This window comes from Gavia stellata, chromosome 16 (genome assembly GCF_030936135.1).
Source record: "Gavia stellata isolate bGavSte3 chromosome 16, bGavSte3.hap2, whole genome shotgun sequence".
Taxonomy (NCBI): Eukaryota; Metazoa; Chordata; class Aves; order Gaviiformes; family Gaviidae; genus Gavia; species Gavia stellata.
The window spans coordinates 20,732,766-20,754,704 of NC_082609.1; the positions used below are offsets into that span (position 1 = coordinate 20,732,766).

General features: G+C 57.3%; 3 protein-coding genes across 3 annotated transcripts in view; all 3 read right to left on the reverse strand.

Moving 5' to 3' along the window:
- The window catches only part of LOC104258116 (protocadherin gamma-C3-like), a 49,033-nt gene extending 43,531 nt beyond the window's left edge, over nt 1–5,502 (reverse strand). The window contains exon 1 of the mRNA XM_059825390.1: nt 3,067–5,502. Coding sequence (XP_059681373.1) covers nt 3,067–5,487 — 2,421 coding nt within the window. The 5' untranslated portion in view covers nt 5,488–5,502. The remainder of the gene's footprint in view (nt 1–3,066) is intronic.
- Nucleotides 5,503–8,182: 2,680 nt separating this feature from the next.
- Nucleotides 8,183–10,672, reverse strand: LOC132318393 (protocadherin gamma-B5-like). Its single transcript, XM_059825596.1, has one exon. The coding sequence runs from the start codon at nt 10,670–10,672 to the stop codon at nt 8,183–8,185; it is 2,490 nt and encodes an 829-aa protein (XP_059681579.1).
- A 5,391-nt stretch (nt 10,673–16,063) lies between these two features.
- On the reverse strand, nt 16,064–20,758 carry LOC132318394 (protocadherin gamma-A10-like). Its single transcript, XM_059825597.1, has 3 exons — nt 18,317–20,758; nt 16,240–16,293; nt 16,064–16,072 (listed from the first exon to the last, which is right to left on the reverse strand). Exons 1-3 carry the CDS (start codon nt 20,741–20,743, stop codon nt 16,064–16,066), a joined length of 2,490 nt encoding a protein of 829 aa, XP_059681580.1. The 5' UTR covers nt 20,744–20,758.
- Between the last annotated feature and the right edge of the window lie 1,181 nt (nt 20,759–21,939).

The window sequence follows — 21,939 nt, forward strand, 5'->3', positions numbered from 1 at the left end:
TCTAGCTCTAAAACTGGGAACATAGACCTGTTAAAGCATTTCTTCAAAACTGCTTCTTTTACTGAACGGGGTAAGTAAGTAGATAAAAAAAACGTGGACAGGCAGCAAGAAGCTACCCGTGCGCCCAGGGTACTTCAATTACCGGTGTGCAATTCCGAGAATTGTAAAGATGATTGGTATAGTCCTCCGTGGTGATGCCCGAGGTGCCGGCAACATGTCAGCTACCTTTCTCAGGACAGTCAGAGACGTGTAGAAAAAAGACAGCAAGAAAAAAAAGTCCCAAGGAGAAAAGTCAGAAGGGCAGCACTAGTCAGAAGGCACTTTACCCATGAGACAAACACAGCTACGTGTATTTTGCACCGACAATACCCAGAACACTCCAGGCATAGGGTGGTCTGAAAATGGAAAGGGTAAAACCCTCTTGAGTGGAATGCCAACGAAAAATTACTTGATCCTCCTCAGTGCCTCTTTCTACGATAACACCCCCTCTCAGCAACACTCAAAGGAAACCACGGAACGCAAGACTCTCTGCAAACCAACAAATCTTGGGTCATGGCCTTGGGGAGAGCAGGGCACGCTATGACCAGCTGAATCATTCCAAGCTCTACACAGACCACAAGTTTGGAAACTATAGGTACAGCAGATTTTCCTAACACTCCAATTGCTCCAGACAAGCGATGTCTTCATGGCTGACTGCCGTGCCCATTCACAGGGTCCTGGTGATAACTCAGTTCCCGGTTATGCCACTGTCGCTGCTCCCTCAAAAGATACAAAAACACGGACTACAGGACTGTTTCTCTTTCACAAGCTTCTTCCACTGTAGGAGTCATTAGCAAAGGATCGCTCGGCCACAACGTTGCTGTGAGAAGAGGCTCTTCCTCGCCAACAAGACCATTCTCACAAAGAAGTAGCCACACTCTACTTCACATAGAAAGACACATACGAGATGGTCACCCACCCACACTGAGCGGGTATTCACGCAGAATCTTGCCCTTCCTCAACGTTTGTGGTTGCATTACTAAGGTACTGCTTACAGGCATTTCAAATAATTAATGTTAAATGAAAACTCTGTGTTTCAAGACAACAGTGATAAATAAAGCAACGAACGATAGACTTTAGAAAAACCTTCAACTAATATGCAGTTCATGATGGAAATACCTGTGTATGTCTAATAGTCCAATCCTGTGAGTAACGCTGCCGAGCAACAAATGAAAATTATATCGGCACTAGGACATACTGTCGCTACACCCTCGGCTACACTGCTACCCCTAACTACACCTCTCTATAAAAGACATGGCGACGAACAGGAAAGCAGATGAAAAGTGCCCATAGGACAGTAACGATCCCTTGGAGACTAACCCTCCTTTGGCAGAAGAGGCCACGGGGTTGCTGCGTCAACAGGCAAGGCCATTCTCACAAAATCATTCCAGGTGCACTAAGATTCTGGATGTGCTCGTCGGCTGGGAAGGAGCACAGAAGAAAACAAACTTTCTAACCAGTAGCGCTAGTAAGAATGCATGCTACCCTGCTCTTCACACACTGTTTAATTTTAAACACTCAGCATCGAAAGATCAACGAGGGATAATGCTATGAAACAAACTGTAAGGCGACATCAAAAGCATAAATTAATAACCCTTCAAAGCAAGAAGATCTCGACATTTCTTGAAGCGCCATGCCATCTGGAATGCACCCCAGCAGAAAGTGTGACAATACTCTCTACTTTCTAGCACTTCACCCACAGTTTGAAGGCCTAAGAAGACGCTTACAGAGTCTAGAAGCACAACATTCAGTCTGAAAACATCCAGTTCTTCAACTCCACTCCATCTTTGGAAGAGCACAGCCGTAGATCACCACCGAGGTGACCAACCAGTGCTCAGGTCTGCACATGTATTTGAGAATTTAAAACTTACCAACAAGTAATTTCGCTCCTCTTCCACCCTCTTCCTCAATCCAGATCTTGGAGTTCACTTCTGACCCAACCAAGGAACTTCCCACAAGCAACAAGGAATTCGCAGGAACACCTGGAAAGGATCTCCCGGCTGAGGAAGAAGTACGTCCAGCGTGGAAAGCACACACTGCATTCTCGTACACAAACTTGACACTGCTGTCACTACGGGCTGAGGAACAGGCTGTATGAGGAACTTCCACACGAGGCAAGTACAAGACCCGCCCCAGATCAGGCACAAGCGGCACTACGTTCATTTCCAATAACGGCTTACATTCATCCTAAATAACGACTGTTAAATAACAAAGCTGTTTTAGAAGGGAAGAGTGATAAATAGGCGAACCAAAGACGGACTTGAAAAAAACACCTCAGTTAACACGCCGTTCATGATAAAAGTAATTTTGTATTTGTAATACACCCATCCTATAAGTGAAACTGCTCACTGGCTGCTAAGGAGCACAGTAAAAGACAAGAAGCTTTCTAACGAGTACCGCTGTTAAGAATACATAGTGCTCTCTTCCTCACACACTGGTTTCAATGACAATAAATACTAAACAATGTAAGATCAAGTGCTACTACGTGCGAGCAGATCATGATACGGAACAAGCAATAGGGCTGTATAAAAAGTACAAACGATTAACCCGTCATGGACAGTTACACATGGGGTCATTAACATTCCGTTTCCAGACAATCTCAATATACTCAATCACAATTGCTGCCGGGAAGATATCTGACCCTGATAATAACGCAAACTTCCGTTTGCTAAAAATGCAAAAAAATACGTTGAGAAGAGCTAATACTAACAGGAAAAACGGCATTGCACATGTCAGGGGAAAAAGTCAGAAACGACCTGTAGCATGACAAAACCTCAAAGCCCCGCAAAACTCCAGCCAACAGCAGCCTCACCTCTCCTGCCTCCCGCAACAGCTCTAACGCTGAGCAACAATCCCACGTTCACCTCCCCGGAGCAAGAGTCAGCAACACACCGCGCGTTGCTGAGCGAAGCTGTGCCTTCCTTGGGACCAAAGCTCCTGAGGCGGCACAGCGAAGCCGTGGGGAAGGAAGGGCAGAGGAGCAGCAGAGGGAGGCGTGGCGGAGAAAGCCTGCTCGCAGGAACTCACCGGGGCGGTGGCGGCGGGGTCCTCCCCGAGCAGCGGCGCGGGCTCGTCGGGCGGCGGCCGGGCCGGGAGGGTGTCGCAGCAGCTGCCGCCCGAGCAGCGGAGCTGGCTCTTGCGCGAGTCGGCGGTGAGCGACACCTCGTGCGAGTAGGAGTGCAGGAAGGCGCGGACGCCGTCGATGCCCACGAAGTGCGAGGCCGGGACGCCGCGCAAGGCGCCGCTGCCCGCCGCCAGCAGCTGCGAGCGGCGCCAGCGCCGCAGGCGCAGCGCCAGCAGCAGCAGCAGGAAGGCGAGGAAGAGGCAGGACACGGCCGCCACGGCCACCACCAGCCACCGCGTCAGGCTGCCGGCCGGCTCGCCCGGCGCCGCCGCCGCGCTGCCCAGCTCCGACAGCAGCTCGGCCACGCTCTCGGCCAGCACCACCGTCAGCGTGGCCGTGGCCGACAGCGCCGGCCGCCCGTGGTCCTTCACCACCACCACCAGGCTCTGCCGCGCCGCGTCGCGGGCCAGCGGGAAGCGCGCCGTGCGCACCTCGCCGCTGTGCAGCCCCACGCGGAACAGCCCCGGCTCCGTCGCCTTGGCCAGCTCGTACGACAGCCACGCGTTCTGCCCCGCGTCCGCGTCCACCGCCACCACCTTGGCCACCAGCGCCCCGGGCTCCGCCGAGCGCGGCGCCAGCTCCACGCCCGCCCAGCCCGCGCCCGACGACGACGACGACGACGCCGGCGGCGGGTACAGCACCTGCGGCGCGTTGTCGTTCTCGTCCACGATCACGAGCCGCACCGACACGTTGCTGCTCAGCGGGGGCGCGCCGCCGTCCTCCGCCCGCACCCACAGCCCCACCTCGCGCACCTCCTCGTAGTCGAAGGAGCGCAGCGCGTACAGCGCGCCCGTCTCCGCCTGCACCGACACGTAGGACGAGAGCGGCGCGCCCCGCACCCGCCCCTCCGACAGCCGGTACCGCACGCGCGCGTTCTGCCCCCAGTCCGCGTCCGCCGCCCGCACCGTCAGCACCAGCGCGCCCGCCGCGTTGTTCTCGGGCAGCCGGGCGCTGTAGCGCGCCTCCGCGAACACCGGCGCGTTGTCGTTCACGTCCAGCACCCGCAGCGCCAGCACCGCGCTGCTCCACAGCGCCGGCGACCCGCCGTCCCTCGCCCGCACCGTCACGTTGTACTCCGACACCTCCTCCCGGTCCAGCTCCCGCGCCGTCACCACGCGGTAGTAGTCCTCGAAGGACTTCTCCAGGCGGAACGGGAGGCTCTCGGCGATGCTGCACCGCACCTCGCCGTTCGCGCCCGAGTCCCGGTCCTGCACGTGCAGCAGGGCCACCACCGTCCCCGACGGCGCGTCCTCAGAGATCGCGCTCAGCGCCGACCGCACCGAAATCTCGGGCACGTTGTCGTTGACGTCGGTCGCGCCGATCAAGACTTTTGCCGTATCGGACAGGCCCCCGCCGTCCTCTGCCTGCACCTCCAGTTCGTAGGAGTCGCCTTCCTCGAAGTCCAGGCTCCGCACCAGCGTGATCGCTCCCGTCGCAGAGTCCAGCTGGAAAATCTGCGAGGCTTTCTCTGTGATTTTCTTCAGCGAGTATTTCACGTCGCCGTTCAGCCCCTCGTCGGCGTCGGTGGCCGTGACGGTGACGAGGGCGGAGCCCACGGGCACGTCCTCCGGCACACGCACCGTGTACTCCGCCTGCCTGAACACGGGCGCGTTGTCGTTCGCGTCCAGCACGGCCACGCGGATCCGCGCCGTGCCCGTCCGCGCCGGCTCTCCGCCGTCGCTCGCCCGCAGCACCAGCTCGTGAAACGCCGCCTCCTCCCGGTCCAGCGCCTTCGCCAGCACCAGCTCGGGACGCTGATCCCCACCGGGGCCCGCCCGCACGGCCAGCGAGAAGTGCTCGTCGCCGCTCAGCTCGTAGCTCTGCAGGGAATTCCGACCCACGTCCGGATCCTGAGCCTCCCGGAGAGGAAACCGCGACCCCGGCGATGTCGTCTCACTCATTCTCAGCTCCGTTTCTGCCTCTCGGAAGCTGGGCGCGTTGTCGTTAATGTCCGTGATCTCCACTTCGATTCCGTAAACCTGCATTTCCCCCTCCACGATCACCTCACAGCGCAGCACGCATTGCTCCACACTCTCGCAGAGATGCTCTCTGTCTATCCTCTCCGCCGTCACTAAATGGCCCGTCTGCCCGTGCAGGGAGAAATACTGCGTCCTGCCTTTGGAGACAACGCGCAGGCCGCGGCCGCGGAGCGCCGGCAGCTCCAGCCCCAGGTCCTTGGCCACGTCGCCCACGAACGAGCCCTTCGGCATCTCCTCGGGAACCGAGTAGCGCAGCTGCCCCCACGCCGCCTCCCACGCCGCCACCAGGACGCACCACAGCAGGGCTCGCTCCCGCCGGCCCCAGCGCCTCCCCGCCGCGCACATCGCCGCCGCGGCACCGCCGGCACCGCACCACCGCCGGCAGCTCCCCGCCTCCGCTCCGGCTCCCGCGCCCGCTCCGGTTCCTGCGCCGGCTGCGTCTCGCCGCTCCCGGCCGCTGCCGCCGGCCCCTCCGCCTCGCTGCAGTACGGCTCTGCACCGCGGGGACGCTCGCAGACCGCCCGGCCGCCGAGACACCCAGCCAGCGAGCGAGCGAGCCGGGCCGCAGCGGGCGGGGCTGCCTCCAGCGCTCCGGCCTTCCTCTCGCTCCTCCTCGGTCAACAGCGGCGCCCGCAGCCTCCTCCCGGCACTGCAGGCACCGAGCGCTGCCCAGCGCTGCCCGCCCTGCCTTGCCCACGCACGGGCAGCTCGCGGGGACGGGGCCGTCGCCACGCACACGTCCGTGCCCGTCCAGCGCCCATCTCCTGCCCTGGCTTTTCTCCAGCCGATCTCTTCTTTGGTCCTCCAGGCGATCGCGACCAGGAGGAGGACAGAGGCCTCGCGTGGCCGTGGTGTCTCCACGGCACGGCGAAAATGACTTGCTAATGGTGATATATGTAAAGTAGGATATTCTTTCTTAAGTCGACGTGCGGAATAGTATGAGCTTTATCCCATTTGTCCAAAAGCGCAAGCCCCACCACGAATTATTTTAGCAGTCATGCTTGAATGACTGCTACAAGGACAGCAAACGAAAGCAGGCTCTGAATTGCAACACGTGATATTCAGACACACAAACGCCCGGAGAACCAGAGGTTCTGAAGAAGGTGGGCTTCATCCCCCGAAACGGAGAATAGAAGCCCCCTGAGCCCGTACAGCTCCTGAGGAGAAGAGGATCAGGTACATCTGTCTCGGCTCCTGTGCCCCTTCTATGCCCCACTACAGCAACGGGGGGTGATCGCAGCCACACGACAGGGTTGGTTTCCTCCATATTTTTCTTCTACCTCTCTTTTCCCGATATTCGCCTATTCTGAACAGTATTTCAGAAGGGGATGAGAGCAATGCAATGCTTCAGTGAAGTCACTGGGCTAATGGCTACATCACGAAGCTGTTGGAATACCTAAAGATGTAGCTAATACTGAGAAAGGAAAGTTAACGGACTTTAACGCGCGATTTCCCTTTTCAATAGCGCACATCATTTTAGCGTTTGGACACTTTATAAACATTTACCTTGTCTTCCAGCTCAGGGATCTGAATACCCTGAGGATACCTGGTAGGTAGGTGCAAAGGACTGCAACTTGTTAATAAAGCATTCATCTAAGCCTTGAATCTTCATGTTGGTAGGACACCTTTTCAACCAAATACTGTACAAATGCGGGAGAAGACAAGCACAGCTGCGCGTACGAAACTACGCGGACCAGGTGTTAATGTGTATATGGACTTCAGTCGAGTGCCTAATCACTGTCATTTTGCCTATTCCCTTGTCGCTGTCGAGATGTTCTCAGGGTGGGTAGAGACCGTTAACCCACGGGGTTGTGTCCCGCTAGACGTTCAAAGTTCTCTTTGTATGACGAGCAGAACATTTCGAGTCTTACTCCGTTAGTCCCAAGGCACAATCTCCACCCCGAATTGCACGGCTTTGTGCAGCGGTCGTCCTTGAATGACTTTTCCCTCAGCCTATTTGCAGATCCAAACAGCGCCATGGAGTAGGGGAACTGCTCAGGAACAGTCGCGATGGGCAGTCCCCGCATCCCGCAGTACAGGGACTGCCCTTCACTCGGCACTTTGATTGCTTCTCACCTGCACATCGGAGGCTGCTCCGAACCAGCCTGCATTTCTCCCCCTTCCCCAGCCACCCTTTCGGAATTCTTGACTAGAGCCTCACACTACCGGCCGTACACGCAGGACGTAGTGCTCTCTTCTAGAGTAACTCAGCCGCAGGCAGCCATGCACATGCACTCGCTCTGGGAGTAGTACAAAAAAAAACCCAACCCAAAACCAGCATAAACTAGACTGTTCACGTTACACAAAGTACAAGTCTTCAGGAAAAGAGGGATACCAAAGGAAATACAAATCACGACCATTTTTTTTGGAGATTCCATTCTACGGCTTAGCCTCTTTAGAAAAAGACAGACCAGGATCGGAAAAAAAAAAAAAAAAAGGAAGAAAAGATGAGACATAGCTGCTCCAAAAAGTCAGAGAAACAATGCCTGGGTAAAATTAACCCGTCCCACGAGTGCAACCATTGCTGCAGCAGCCTTCCGTCAAAAGATTGGAGGGCACACGGCAGTGCCGGGGGAACGAACTCTCATTTTTGCATTCATGGAGCCACACGCACCTTTCCTTTGGGAGTCCAACACCGAAACACTATTAACTAACGGGTTCTTGATCAGCTATCAAGCAGGTCCAACCCCATCGCTTAAAAGGGGAAAAAGCGATCAGGAAGGGAAGATCTCCAACATCAAGGGCCAATCCCGAGGCTCTCCTGCAGAATCAGCGGGTCTCATTTTACACGCTAAGGACCTTCCTTCGCCGGTAATAACTCCTACGACTTCAGGCAACACAAGAGCTGGAGGCAAAACCTCTCCGCTGAACCTGAACCTGTGACCACCGAAGAACCAAGGAGCACCGCGGCCGCCTCCCTGCTCTGAACGGAAGGGAGTTACCGCGTCCCTTCATTCCTTCACGGAGAGACGGACCAGCACTCCCCATGCACACCAGCCGGGAAAAACCCAGGGGAAGAGGGACGGCGGTTCAGACAGGCTCAAGGAGACCAGCGGGAGCGCGCGGGCTTACAGACCTGCGGTGCGTCGGGGTCCGCGGGCGGCTCTCCCGCGCCGGCGCTGCTGCTCGGGCTCCGCTTCCCGCAGGGCTCCCCGCCGAGCAGCTCCTCCGCGGGCAGGCTGGGCAGCGGCGGCGGCGGCGGCAGCCAAGCGCCCTCGGCGACGGCGCGGCCCGGCGCCACGCACAGGTTGTAGGAGGAGGGCAAGGTGCCCTCGCAGAAGTCGGCCGGGAAGGCGGCGCCGGCCACCGAGAAGCGCTGCGCGCCCAGGCAGCGCAGGACGGCGGGCGGCCCGGCCCGGCGCACCCGCGCCAGCACGGCCAGCGCCACGCTCAGCAGGAACAGGGCGGAGAGGAGCGCCAGCGCCAGCACCAGGTAGAACTGCAGCTCCGCCGGCGAGTCGGCGCCCGCCGCCCGCTCGCTCAGCTCCGGCAGCGCCTCCTGCAAGCTCTCGGCCAGCACCACGTGCAGCGTGGCCGTGGCCGACAGCGCCGGCTGCCCGTGGTCCTTCACCACGGCCACCAGCCGCTGCTTCGCCGCGTCCCTCTCCGACACGGCCCGCGCCGTCCGCACCTCGCCGCTGTGCAGCCCCACGCGGAACAGCGCCGGCTCCGACGCCTGCACCAGCTCGTACGACAGCCACGCGTTGCGCCCCGCGTCCGCGTCCACCGCCACCACCTTGGCCACCAGGTACCCGGCCTCGGCCGACCGCGGCACCACCTCGAACGGCGCCGCGACCGCCCCCGCCGCCCCCGCCCCCGCGCCCGCCCCCGCGCCCGCCGCCGGCCACAGCACCCGCGGCGCGTTGTCGTTGCGGTCCAGCACGAAGACGCGCACCGTCGCCGTCGAGCTCCGCGACGGCGCCCCGCCGTCCTGCGCCCGCACCGCCACCGCGAACTCGCGGCACTGCTCGTAGTCGAAGGAGCGCTGCGCGTACACCGCGCCGCTCCGCGCCTCCACCGACACGTACGCCGCCGCGCCCGCGCTGCCGCCCGCCAGCCAGTAGCTCACGCGCCCGTTGGCGCCCGCGTCCGCGTCCCGCGCGCGCACGCGCACCACCGCCGCGCCCGCCGCGTTGTTCTCCGCCACGTAGGCGCTGTAGGCGGCCTCCTCGAACACCGGCGCGTTGTCGTTCACGTCCGACACCTCCAGCACCAGCGCCGTGCGGCTGGAGAGCGACGGGCTGCCCCGGTCCCTGGCCACCACCGTCACCCGGTGCTCGGGCGCCTGCTCCCGGTCCAGCGCGCTCGCCGTCACCACCTTGTACGAGCCGCCCGACGACGCCACGAGCGACAGCGGCGCCTCGCCCGACAGCTCGCACCACACCTGACCGTTCTCCCCGGAGTCCCGGTCCCGCACTTTCATCACGGCCACCACCGTGCCGGACGGCGCGTCCTCGGGCACCGGGCTCGACACCGACAGCACCGTGATTTCGGGCGCGTTGTCGTTCTCGTCCGTGATCTCTAGCTGCACTTCGCAGTGAGCCGTGAGCCCGCCGCCGTCCCTCGCCTCCAGGCCGAAGCTGTATCTGCTCTTCTCCTCGAAGTCCAGCGGCCCCGCCGTCCTGACCTCGCCGCTGTCGCTGCCGACGCTGAACAAGGCGCGGACGCCGTCCGGGACGTTGCCGAAGGAGTACGAGACCCGCCCGTTGGAGCCCGCGTCCGCATCCGTGGCTCGCACTCGCAGCACCAGCGACCCCGCCGGCACATTCTCCCGCACTCGCGCCTCGTAGACGCTTTCGCTGAACACGGGCGCGTTGTCGTTGGCGTCCGTCACGTTGACGCGAACCTGCACGGTCCCGGACCTCGCGGGGTCCCCGCCATCCACCGCCGTCAGCACCAGCTCAAAGGAGCTCTGCTTCTCCCGGTCCAACGCCCTCTCCAGCACTAGTTCCGGCTGCTTGCTTCCACCCGGGCTCTCCTTCACGGCCAGAGCGAAGGACGGGTTGCTACTGAGCTGGTAAGTCAGCAGCGAGTTGCTGCCCACGTCCGCGTCTCGTGCCATCTCCAGCGGAAAACGAGCACCGGGAAGTGTCCATTCACCGATCTCGAGGTCCAGAGCAGCCTTGCTGAAGGCCGGGGAGTTGTCGTTGACGTCCTGGATGGCCACCTCGACGTGGAAAACGTTGAGCGGGTTCTGCACCAGCGCCTCGAAGCTGACGGCGCAGGACGCCGACTCGCCGCACATCTCCTCCCGGTCCAGCCGCTCGCTCACGTACAGGTTCCCGCTCTCCCCGCTCACCGTGAAGTATGGCTTCTCCGCGCTGAGCCGCAGCTTGCGTGCCGGCAGCTCCGCCGGGCTCAGCCCCAGGTCCCGCGCCAGCGGCCCCACCAGCGAGCCTCTGCCCAGCTCCTCGGGGATGGCGTAGCGGAGCCGCTCCGGCGCCGCCCGGCAGCACAAGCACAGCAGCAACGCGGGCAGCAGCACTCGCCCGCCGGCTCGCCGGCGGCTCTGCCTCTGCCTGCCCGCCATGCTCGGCAGCGCTCGCCGCGCTCCTCCCTCCTGCCGCTGCCCTCCCGCCCTTCCAGCCCCTCTCCGCAGCGAGCGAGCGCAGGGGCCGCCGCAGGGCAGCGATCTCGGCGCCGGCTCGGACGCCGCTGCTCCCCGCGCCGCGCCGCCTCTCGCCTCTGCTGCCCGGGCCGCTGCCGCTCTGGCCGGCGCCGGGCGAGCGAGCAGCCTGCGGGGGCAGGACGCTGCGGCGGCTCCGGCTCCGGCTCCGGCTCCGGCTCCGGCTCCGGCTCCGCTCCGCGTCGGCCAACAGCGGCACCCGGAGGCGCCGCGACGCCACCGCAGCCGCCTGACGGCCGCGCTCCCAGGGGCCCCGGCTCTGCTCCGGCTTTTGTGGGCTGCGCCCAGCAATAAATACAGGAGCTCAGCTGCTCTTCATACACTCAAGAGGGCTCTAGAAGAGCGATATACTAGTTTATAGCACGGAAGACTTTATGTTGAATTCTGCTTTCATACCTGGGACAAACACCAAGACGCAAATATTCCTCATGGAGTAATCCATGTGTAATCACAAATGGCAAACCTGTCACGCTGGTCCTGCAAAGGCTTTCCATCTGCCCTGCATTTCTTCCTTCTGCTCATACAAGTCCCTGATATTTCTCCCACCGTGGATTTTTCTTGTAGGGAGAAGAACAATCACACTGAGAAATGTATCACCCTAGGGGTAACGTGTATGGTTCTATGCTAAGATAACAGAATAAACTTTATTGTTTTGTTTCGGAGTCACAAGAGAAGTTTTGCATCTCCATACTGGAGGGGCTGACAATGGGAAAGTGCAAGGCCAGGTCAAGTCTTTCACAGATTCATATAACGGTTTGCGTTGGGAGATACCTTTCAAGATCATCTAATCCACCCCTCTGACAAAGGAAGGCACATCCTTCACTAGGTCAGCTTGCTCAAAGCCCCGTCCAAGCTGACCTTGAACCCTTTCAATGGTGGCGCATCCACAACTTCTCCGGGGAATCTGTTCCAGTGTCTCACCACCATCAGCATAAAACATATCTTCCTTATGTCCAATCCAAACCTTCCCTCGTTCAGTTTAAAACCATTGCCCCTTATCCTGTCATGACAGGCCCTGGTAAAAACTCTTTCTCCATCCTTCTTATAAGCCCCATTTATACATTGAAAAGCCACAATAAGGTCTCCCCAGAGTCTTCTCTTCTCCAGGCTGAAGAACCTCAAATTCTCCAGCCCGTCTTCACAGCAGAGGTCTTTCCAGCCCTTTGACCATTGTTGCGGCTCCTCTCAGGAACAGCTTTAATAGGTCCATGTCTTTATTGTAGTGTGGGCACCAGGGCTGTATGCAGTACTCCAGGTGGGGTCTCATGAAAGCGGAGTAGGAGACAACTACCACGCCTCTTCTTATTCAGCCCACGGTATGATTGGATTTTGGGGCAGCAAGTGCACATTGCCCAATCTTGTCCCATTTTTCACCCAGCAGTACCCCCAAGTCCTTCTCTGCAGGGCTGCTCTCAATCCATTCATCCCACAGTCTGTACTGAAACTGGGAATGGTCCTGACCCAGGTGCAGGACCTTGCAGTTGGCCTTCCTCAACTTCATGAGCTTCGCACAGGCTTGCTTCTCCAGCCTGTCAAGGTCCCTCCAGATTACATCCCTGCTCTCAAGAGAATCAACAGCACCACTCAGCTTCGTGTTGTCTGCAAACTTGCTGAGGGTGCACACGACCCCACTGTCTAGGAAGACACTAAATAGGATTGGTGCAAGTACCTCGAGGAACACGACACATTATAGGTTTCTGTTTGGACATTGAGCCATTGACTGTGACTCTTTGGACGCAGCCATCAGCCACTTCCTCATCCATCTAACAGTCCCCCTGTCAAACCCATATCTCTCCAATGGAGCAGCCACCATGTCATGGAGGACTGAGTGGGGGACATCCTGCACATGTTCTCCCACAGGCCCCTAGTCATGGAAACCCTGAGGTTTAGCCGTAGCTCATGACAACCAGCAAGGCAAGAGTTAGAAACATACAGAAAGGAATGGGTCAGGAGGAATAACAATTACAACTAAACCTACCTACATATGAAATCAGGTAGAGAAACCCAAAATCATGAATCAGACAAGCAAGGCAAGGAAGCTTCAGAGGACAAAGTGTTGTTCCCATAATAGGCAAAACCACATCATCAGAGGATAATGCATTACGATCACAGCAAGAAGGGAGCTACATTTGTCTGCTCACCACCATTCTCAGAAGAAACACAAGGATTCTAAGCACACGAATGATGAAAGGCCAAACAAAAAGAGGAGCGGTTATCCAACAGAGAATGGGTCATCAAGACATCAGCTTAGGGGGAATCTCCTCCCCTCTTTTATCACACGCACTCTTCCACAGAGATGCAACTTCTACTAAGGTCGTGTTTACATCTGTTCCCCCTAAACAATCACAGGACACAAAGCTACCCTCACATCTCCTGCCTTTGACACCTGCTGTAGCATGAGGAAGAGGCACTAACACACGGCGCATTGCTGAACGGAAGTATGCTGAAAATTACAAGTAAACCTACCTACATATGAGACAAGATAGAGAAACCCAAAACCATAAATCAGACAACCAAGGCAAGGAAGCTTCAGAGGACAAAGTGTTGTCAGAGAAACTCACCGGGAAGTCTTCTTGGTTTTCACTGCGGGTGTTGAAATTCATCCCTGAGGGCACCTGGAAGTCACTGAGGTCTCAAGCACAAGTGCGGCCCTAAAGTCATACTCCGGACTACATAGCAGGAGGTTTCAGTTTGAGAAATAATCAAGGTAAGTCTACTAAGACATTACAGCAGATTCTCTTTTAGATTCTGCTTCATTTTCCTCACACACAAAATTCTGTCTTACATGGCTGAAGTAACTATTCGATGCAAAAGAACACTCAACAGTTTCAAATGCAAAACCAATATCCACAAATGGGGAAAAGGAACCACGAGTCACCAGGAAACAAACGCATGAAGGAAACTGTAATTACAACTATGAAGAAACTCTGCATCACAATGTTACAGGGAGATGGAGACAGATAAAGGAGATTTCACATGGGAATTATGAGCCGTTCTACCCATGCATCATCGTTCTACATACACAGTTATTGCACAATTGTCATTGCCTTTCAGGATAGGGAATCCAGGACGACAGCATCAGTGGCAGAGACCTTGGCACCAGGCGTGAAAACAAACCATTGGTCAGCCAAAATCACATGGACCCACTGATTTTCCTAGTTTGAAGCCAGACTCTCACCCTCCTTGCTCTGCATTCACAGCCTTTACTTGTACCACGGACAATATCCAGTGTTTTGGCCGTATGTCGGCCACAGGCAAAAAAGCATTTCATGCAGTGACATTTTAGGGAAACAGAAGTATATCCAACTCTTTGTCTTGGCAGCTGAGCACCTTCAAGGTGTGGATGGAAACTGCTTCCTCAGCCCAACAGTTAGAAGAGAGCTTTTAATGTTTTCAGGGTTACCCACCACAACAAAGCCCAACTTTAGACCTAGACAACAAACAAGGCAAGAACGGGAAACCTAGAGAAGTGAAGGAGTCATAGCTTAACACTTCAGATTATGTCAACTGTAGAAGGTACACAAGAAGGGTAGCTAGTTGGTAGAAAGTCCACAGGAGGCTCACACAGGAGATCACACCTTTGACCATAGCCACAGTTCCTCCATGCAATTTCTTTGGACAATAAAATAGGGAAAACGCATGGAAACACAACTCTGCGCCCCATAGAACAACTAGGAGAAAATGAACCTGCAAAATTTTAAGTTGTACCACAGCAAAGTTTTTCACCTGCCCTGTCTCTGGACAGACAGAACTTTTCAACCTGCCCAACCATCACACAACAGGAAAGAGACCTTTGCAGACAGACACCACTGAAAGGAAAGTTGCACATGCAACTTCTCCTTATCTGAGAACAAGCATCACAACATGGACGCATGCAAAGACATTTCTCTGCTCCTCACACTAATTCAAAGAACCGTACAACGTTCTCACGGGCATTAACAATATGCAGCTCCAATAAAGACCCAGTCGTCAAAGTATCACCACAAAATCACCGTCATCCTTCTTCAGCACATTGGGCAACTTGGAAGATACATGGCTCTCGAATCTTGACCTAAGGTGTAACCTATGCTCAATAACTACCATTCACAGGGAACAGCATGCGAGAGGAAAGCAAACTGATGAACCCACAGCTTGGCCAGCTGGAATCTGGGCAGTGTGATATCCAAAACTAAGACATCTTCAGACTCATTTTCAGAAGGCCAGCAATGAACCCTGGGAATCGACAAAACACAGGCCATGTCTCCACCTGCACCTCCTCACACACAGCACCCCCAAGACTCTCCTCAAACCCTTCACAGATTGCACGGTTGCCGTTGATCTTCATCATTTCCAGATAGACTCCATCCAAAGCAAAGTTGCACAGACAGCTTCTCCTTACCATGGATAGTATTAGACTTCTCAGCATGCGTATGTGACAAGCAAAAGCATTTCTTTTTCCAGTAACATTTTAAGGAAACACCTCTATGAAAATCTTGCTCTTTACAGCTGTAAACGTGAAAGGCATATATGGGACAGTCAGAGAAATAACAAATGGGATCTTCCACACATTAGCAGAGACAAAGGCCCACCTTCAGATCATTACAACCAGCAAGGCAAGAAGTTAACACCTGCAGAAAGGAAGGGACCATAGCATACTCTTCTAGAATATGGCACTTAGGGTATGCACCTCATTCAGGTGTATAGTAGGTAGTGAATACACAGATTGCTCTTCCCAGCGCTCCCATTATGGTATTTGTCAGAAGTATGTAATTAAGCTGTTACTTAAGAACTGATGACAACCTCTAAACACAGAGGAACTATGTCCTAGGGCTCCCAATAGAGCTGGAGTAACATGTCTTCTAGCAAAAATTTTTTGGGAAGATGAAATTCCCATTGCATGACACCACAGATGGGCACTGAACAGGGAGAGGAGAAAACAATCTCTCTTGTGTCCTTCAACAGCCCCTCAGCACAGCTCCCATGACTCTCTTCTCCAATTCTTCACAATTTACTTGGTGTTCTTGGAGCCCCCCTAATTGTCAAGCACATACCATCAAAGGGCCAGTTGCCCACACCATGCCTCTGTAACATGCACCACTGTCATGCCTTGGAAGCATAGCAAGAAGGGAGGTGCATTGCTCGGCAAGGTTCTCCAGCAGGGACTGGGGCCTGAACTTCAGCAAAGGAGGAATCTCCACCCTCCTTAAAACACATGCACTGCTCCACGCATACGTGCCTCTTCTACTACGACCATGTTTACATCTATTGCCCTGCGACAATCACAGGACACAAAGCTACCCTCACATCTCCTGCCTTTCACACCCGCTGTAGCGTGAGCAAGAGGCATTAACACAGGCGCATTGCTGAATGAAGCTATGCTCAACATTACAAGTAAACCTACATATATATGAGACCAGGTAGAGAAAAACAAAACCATAAATCAGACAAGGCAAGGAAACATTAGAGGACAAAGTGTTGTCAGAGAAACTCACCGGGAAGTCTTCTTGGTCTTCACTGCAGGTGTGGAAATTCAGCCCTGAGAGCACCTGGAAGTCATGGACATCTCAAGGTGCAAGGGGAGCCCTAAAGTCTTATTCTGGACTACATAGCAGGGGGCGTCAGTTTGAAAAACAGTCATCAGCTCATGTGGCCTGCTCATCTCCCGCAAATACGAAGCCAGAAATGTGAACACCTCATGGGTGTCTTTCTCAAGCTAAGTCTTCTGAGAAATTACAACAGATTCTCTTTTAGATTCTGCTTCATTTTCCCCACACACAAAAGTCTGTCTGACATGGATGAAGTAAGTAGTTGCTGCAAAACAACACGCACAGTTTCAAAGGCAAAAGCACTGTCCAGAAATGGGGAAAAGAAACCACGGCCTTCTAGGAAACAAAGGCCTGAAAGTAAGTCTATTTACAACTATGAAGAACCTCTACATCGCAACGTTACAGGGAGATATAATTGAGATAAAGGAGGTCTCCCACAGGAATTATAAGCCGTTCTACCCTTGCATCATCATTCTAGGTACACGCTTATGCTCCAACTTTTGGCCACCTATCAGCCACAGGCAAAAGAGCGTATCATTCAGCAACAGTTTAGGGATTAAGACTTCAGATTATGTCCACTGTAGAAGGTACACAAGAAGGGTATCTAGTCAGTAGAAAGTCTACAGGAGACTGACACAGGACATCACACCATTTTCCATAGCCACAGTTCTCAAAGTAATTTCTTTGGACAACAAGAAAAGGAAAATGCACAGAACCACAACTAGCTGAGAAACTGAACACTGACACCTAGTTTTAGACATCTCAGGCTATACCACAGTGAACTCTTCCACCCGCCCTGTCTCTGTGCGGACAGAATGCTTCAACGTCCTCAAACATCACACAACAGGGAAGCTGTCTTTGCAGACAGACGTCCTTGAAAGAAATGCTGCGCACACAATCTCACCTTACACAGAACAAGGATCACAACACGGGTGCATGCATAGAGACTTCTCTGCTCATCACACTCCTTTGAGGAAATGTAGAATGTTCGAAAGGGCTTAAGTGATATGCAGCTCTGTTAAAGCCTCAGTCATTAGTTTCAGCTCAAAGACTACATCACTACCTTCAGCACATGGGCAATTTGGAAGATACGTGACTCGGCAACTGTTAATGTAATGCTTACATCCACACACAAGAACTAGAAATTGGAAATATGAACTTTCACGCAGCACTTCCTAGAAATAGTACTCCCGAAGCATGTTTGCACTTCCATGGCTATTGCTTGCAGATAAATTCCTCAGAGGATTGTCATCCACTTTCAGGACGCGGGAAAGGGACCTAAGTGTAAGTGGCACAGTCTTTGGCACTAAGCACAATACTAAAGCATACCCAGCCAGACGGAGCAAGAAATGGAACAAGGCAAGAAGTTAAAACTCGTATCTCCTTCCTAACTCAACAGCTCCCACAGTTCTCCTGTCCAACTCTTCACAACTTCCATGGTGTTCTTTCACTCTCATAGTTTGCAAGAACATCTTATCACAAGACCAGTTGCCAGGACCAATTCCCTCTAACAGTATCCGCCCGCGGCACCAGGATCAGGCCATGGATGGGTACCAGGAGGGGAGGGGCATTTTCTGAGACCTTTGAAAGCACAGAAATGATACACACCCAGATGCGCCTCTGCTACTACATTTACAGCGACTTCACATTTACTTTCCCCCACAAGAAAAACGACAGAACACCAAAGCACCCTCACTTCTCCTGCCTTCCCCACCACCGATAAGGCCCACGAAAACTCCAGCAAATACCCTCAATGAGAAACGGGCACCAACACTCAGAGTCTCTGTACACGAAGCTATGCCTCGTCTCACCTGCATGCGCAGAGGAAAGGTGAGGGGAAAGAGGAACAATCCAGACTACCGGGAGGGGAAAGGCAGGGGAAGCACACAGCGCGTTGCTGAGCGAAGCTGTGCCTTCCTTGGGACCAAAGCTCCCGAGGCGGCACAGCGAAGTCGGGGGGAAGGAAGGGCAGAGGAGCAGCAGAGGGAGGCGTGGCGGAGAAAGCCTGCTCGCAGGAACTCACCGGGGCGGTGGCGGCGGGGTCCTCCCCGAGCAGCGGCGCGGGCTCGTCGGGCGGCGGCCGGGCCGGGAGGGTGTCGCAGCAGCTGCCGCCCGAGCAGCGGAGCTGGCTCTTGCGCGAGTCGGCGGTGAGCGACACCTCGTGCGAGTAGGAGTGCAGGAAGGCGCGGACGCCGTCGATGCCCACGAAGTGCGAGGCCGGGACGCCGCGCAAGGCGCCGCTGCCCGCCGCCAGCAGCTGCGAGCGGCGCCAGCGCCGCAGGCGCAGCGCCAGCAGCAGCAGCAGGAAGGCGAGGAAGAGGCAGGACACGGCCGCCACGGCCACCACCAGCCACCGCGTCAGGCTGCCGGCCGGCTCGCCCGGCGCCGCCGCCGCGCTGCCCAGCTCCGACAGCAGCTCGGCCACGCTCTCGGCCAGCACCACCGTCAGCGTGGCCGTGGCCGACAGCGCCGGCCGCCCGTGGTCCTTCACCACCACCACCAGGCTCTGCCGCGCCGCGTCGCGGGCCAGCGGGAAGCGCGCCGTGCGCACCTCGCCGCTGTGCAGCCCCACGCGGAACAGCCCCGGCTCCGTCGCCTTGGCCAGCTCGTACGACAGCCACGCGTTCTGCCCCGCGTCCGCGTCCACCGCCACCACCTTGGCCACCAGCGCCCCGGGCTCCGCCGAGCGCGGCGCCAGCTCCACGCCCGCCCAGCCCGCGCCCGACGACGACGGCGACGACGACGACGCCGGCGGCGGGTACAGCACCTGCGGCGCGTTGTCGTTCTCGTCCACGATCACGAGCCGCACCGACACGTTGCTGCTCAGCGGGGGCGCGCCGCCGTCCTCCGCCCGCACCCACAGCCCCACCTCGCGCACCTCCTCGTAGTCGAAGGAGCGCAGCGCGTACAGCGCGCCCGTCTCCGCCTGCACCGACACGTAGGACGAGAGCGGCGCGCCCCGCACCCGCCCCTCCGACAGCCGGTACCGCACGCGCGCGTTCTGCCCCCAGTCCGCGTCCGCCGCCCGCACCGTCAGCACCAGCGCGCCCGCCGCGTTGTTCTCGGGCAGCCGGGCGCTGTAGCGCGCCTCCGCGAACACCGGCGCGTTGTCGTTCACGTCCAGCACCCGCAGCGCCAGCACCGCGCTGCTCCACAGCGCCGGCGACCCGCCGTCCCTCGCCCGCACCGTCACGTTGTACTCCGACACCTCCTCCCGGTCCAGCTCCCTCGCCGTCACCACGCGGTAGTAGCTGCCCTGCGAGCTCCGCAGCTCGAACGGGACGCCCCCGTCCAGCGAGCACCGCACCTCGCCGTTCGCGCCCGAGTCCCGGTCCTGCACGTGCAGCAGGGCCACCACCGTCCCCGACGGCGCATCCTCAGAGATCGCGCTCAGCGCCGACCGCACCGAAATCTCGGGCACGTTGTCGTTGACGTCTGTCACGGTGATCAAGACTTTCGCTGTGTCGGAAAGGCCCCCGCCGTCCCGTGCCTGCACCTCCAGTTCGTAGGAGTCGCCTTCCTCGAAGTCCAGGCTCCGCACCAGCGTGATCGCTCCCGTCGCAGAGTCCAGCTGGAAAATCTGCGAGGTTTTCTCCGTGATTTTCTTCAGCGAGTATTTCACGTCGCCGTTCAGCCCCTCGTCGGCGTCGGCGGCCGCGACGGTGACGAGGGCGGAGCCCACGGGCACGTCCTCCGGCACTCGCACCGTGTACTCCGCCTGCCTGAACACGGGCGCGTTGTCGTTCGCGTCCAGCACGGCCACGCGGATCCGCGCCGTGCCCGTCCGCGCCGGCTCTCCGCCGTCGCTCGCCCGCAGCACCAGCTCGTGAAACGCCGCCTCCTCCCGGTCCAGCGCCTTCGCCAGCACCAGCTCGGGACGCTGATCCCCGCCGGGGCCCGCCCGCACGGCCAGCGAGAAATGCTCGTCGCCGCTCAGCTCGTAGCTCTGCAGGGAATTCCGACCCACGTCCGGGTCGTGAGCCTCGGCCAGGGGAAACCGCGACCCCAGCGATGTCGTCTCGCTTATTCTCTCCTCCACCTCAACATCTTTGAAGCTAGGCGCGTTGTCGTTAATGTCCGTGATCTCCACTTCGATTCCGTAAACCTGCATTTCCCCCTCCACGATCACCTCACAGCGCAGCACGCATTGCTCCACACTCTCGCAGAGATGCTCTCTGTCTATCCTCTCCGCCGTCACTAAATGGCCCGTCGGCCCGTGCAGGGAGAAATACTGCGTCCTACCTTCGGAGACAACGCGGAGGCCGCGGTCGCGGAGCGCCGGCAGCTCCAGCCCCAGGTCCTTGGCCACGTCGCCCACGAACGAGCCCTTCGGCATCTCCTCGGGAACCGAGTAGCGCAGCTGCCCCCACGCCGCCTCCCACGCCGCCACCAGGACGCACCACAGCACGGCTCGCTCCCGCCGGCCCCAGCACCTCCCCGCCGCGCACATCGCCGCCGCGGCACCGCACCACCGCCGGCAGCTCCTCGCCGCCGCTCCGGCTCCCGCGCCCGCTCCGGTTCCTGCTCCGGCTGCGTCTCGCCGCTCCCGGCCGCTGTCGCCGGCCCCTCCGTCTCGCTGCAGCACGGCTCCGCACCGCGGGGACGCTCGCAGACCGCCCGGCCGCCGAGACACCCAGCCAGCGAGCGAGCGAGCCGGGCCGCAGCGGGCGGGGCTGCCTCCAGCGCTCCGGCCTTCCTCTCGCTCCTCCTCGGTCAACAGCGGCGCCCGCAGCCTCCTCCCGGCACTGCAGGCACCGAGCGCTGCCCAGCGCTGCCCGCCCTGCCTTGCCCACGCACGGGCAGCTCGCGGGGACGGGGCCGTCGCCACGCACACGTCCGTGCCCGTCCAGCGCCCATCTCCTGCCCTGGCTTTTCTCCAGCCGATCTCTTCTTTGGTCCTCCAGGCGATCGCGACCAGGAGGAAGGCAGAGGCCTCGCGTGGCCGTGGTGTTTCCACGGCACCGAGAAAATGACTTGCTAATGGTGATATATGTAAAGTAGGATATTTTTTCTTAAGTCGACGTGCAGAATAGTATGAGCTTTATCCCGTTTGTCCAAAAGCACAAGCCCCACCACGAATTTTTTTAGCAGTCATGCTTGAATGACTGCTACAAGGACGGCAAAAGAAAACAGGCTCTGAAATGCAACTCGTGGTATTCAGACACACAAACGCACGGAGAACCAGAGGTTCTGAAGAAGGTGGGCTCCATCCACCGACACAGAGAATCGAAGTCCCCTGCGCCCGTACAGCTCCCGAGGAGAAGAGGGTCAGGTACATCTGTCTCGGCTCCTGTGCCCCTTCTATGCCTCACAACAACAAAGTGGTTGATCGCAGCCGCACAGCAGCTTCGCTTTGCTCCACATTTTTCTTGTACCTCTCTTTTCCCGATATTCGCCTATTCTGAACAGTATTTCAGAACGGGATAAGAGCAATGCAATGCTTCAGTGAAGTCACTGGGCTAATGGCTACATCACGAAGCTGTTAGAACACCTAGAACGCAGCTAATACTGAGAAAGGAAAGTTAACGCACGATTTCCGGTTTTAATATCCCACATCAATTTAGCGTTTGGATACTTTATGAACGTTTACATTTAATCAACTAATTCGACAGCTTGAACGACGAAGAAGGGGCTTGCCTTTTGGCA

Coding starts and splice junctions, on each gene's coding strand:
- LOC132318394 (XM_059825597.1), bottom strand. CDS start 20,743: ATGTGCGCGGCGGGGAGGTGCTGGGGCCGGCGGGAGCGAGCCGTGCTG. Junction 16,294..18,316: donor ACCCCGCCGCCACCGCCCCG/GTGAGTTCCTGC, acceptor CATGACTTCCAG/GTGCTCTCAGGGCTGAATTT.
- LOC132318393 (XM_059825596.1), bottom strand. CDS start 10,672: ATGGCGGGCAGGCAGAGGCAGAGCCGCCGGCGAGCCGGCGGGCGAGTG.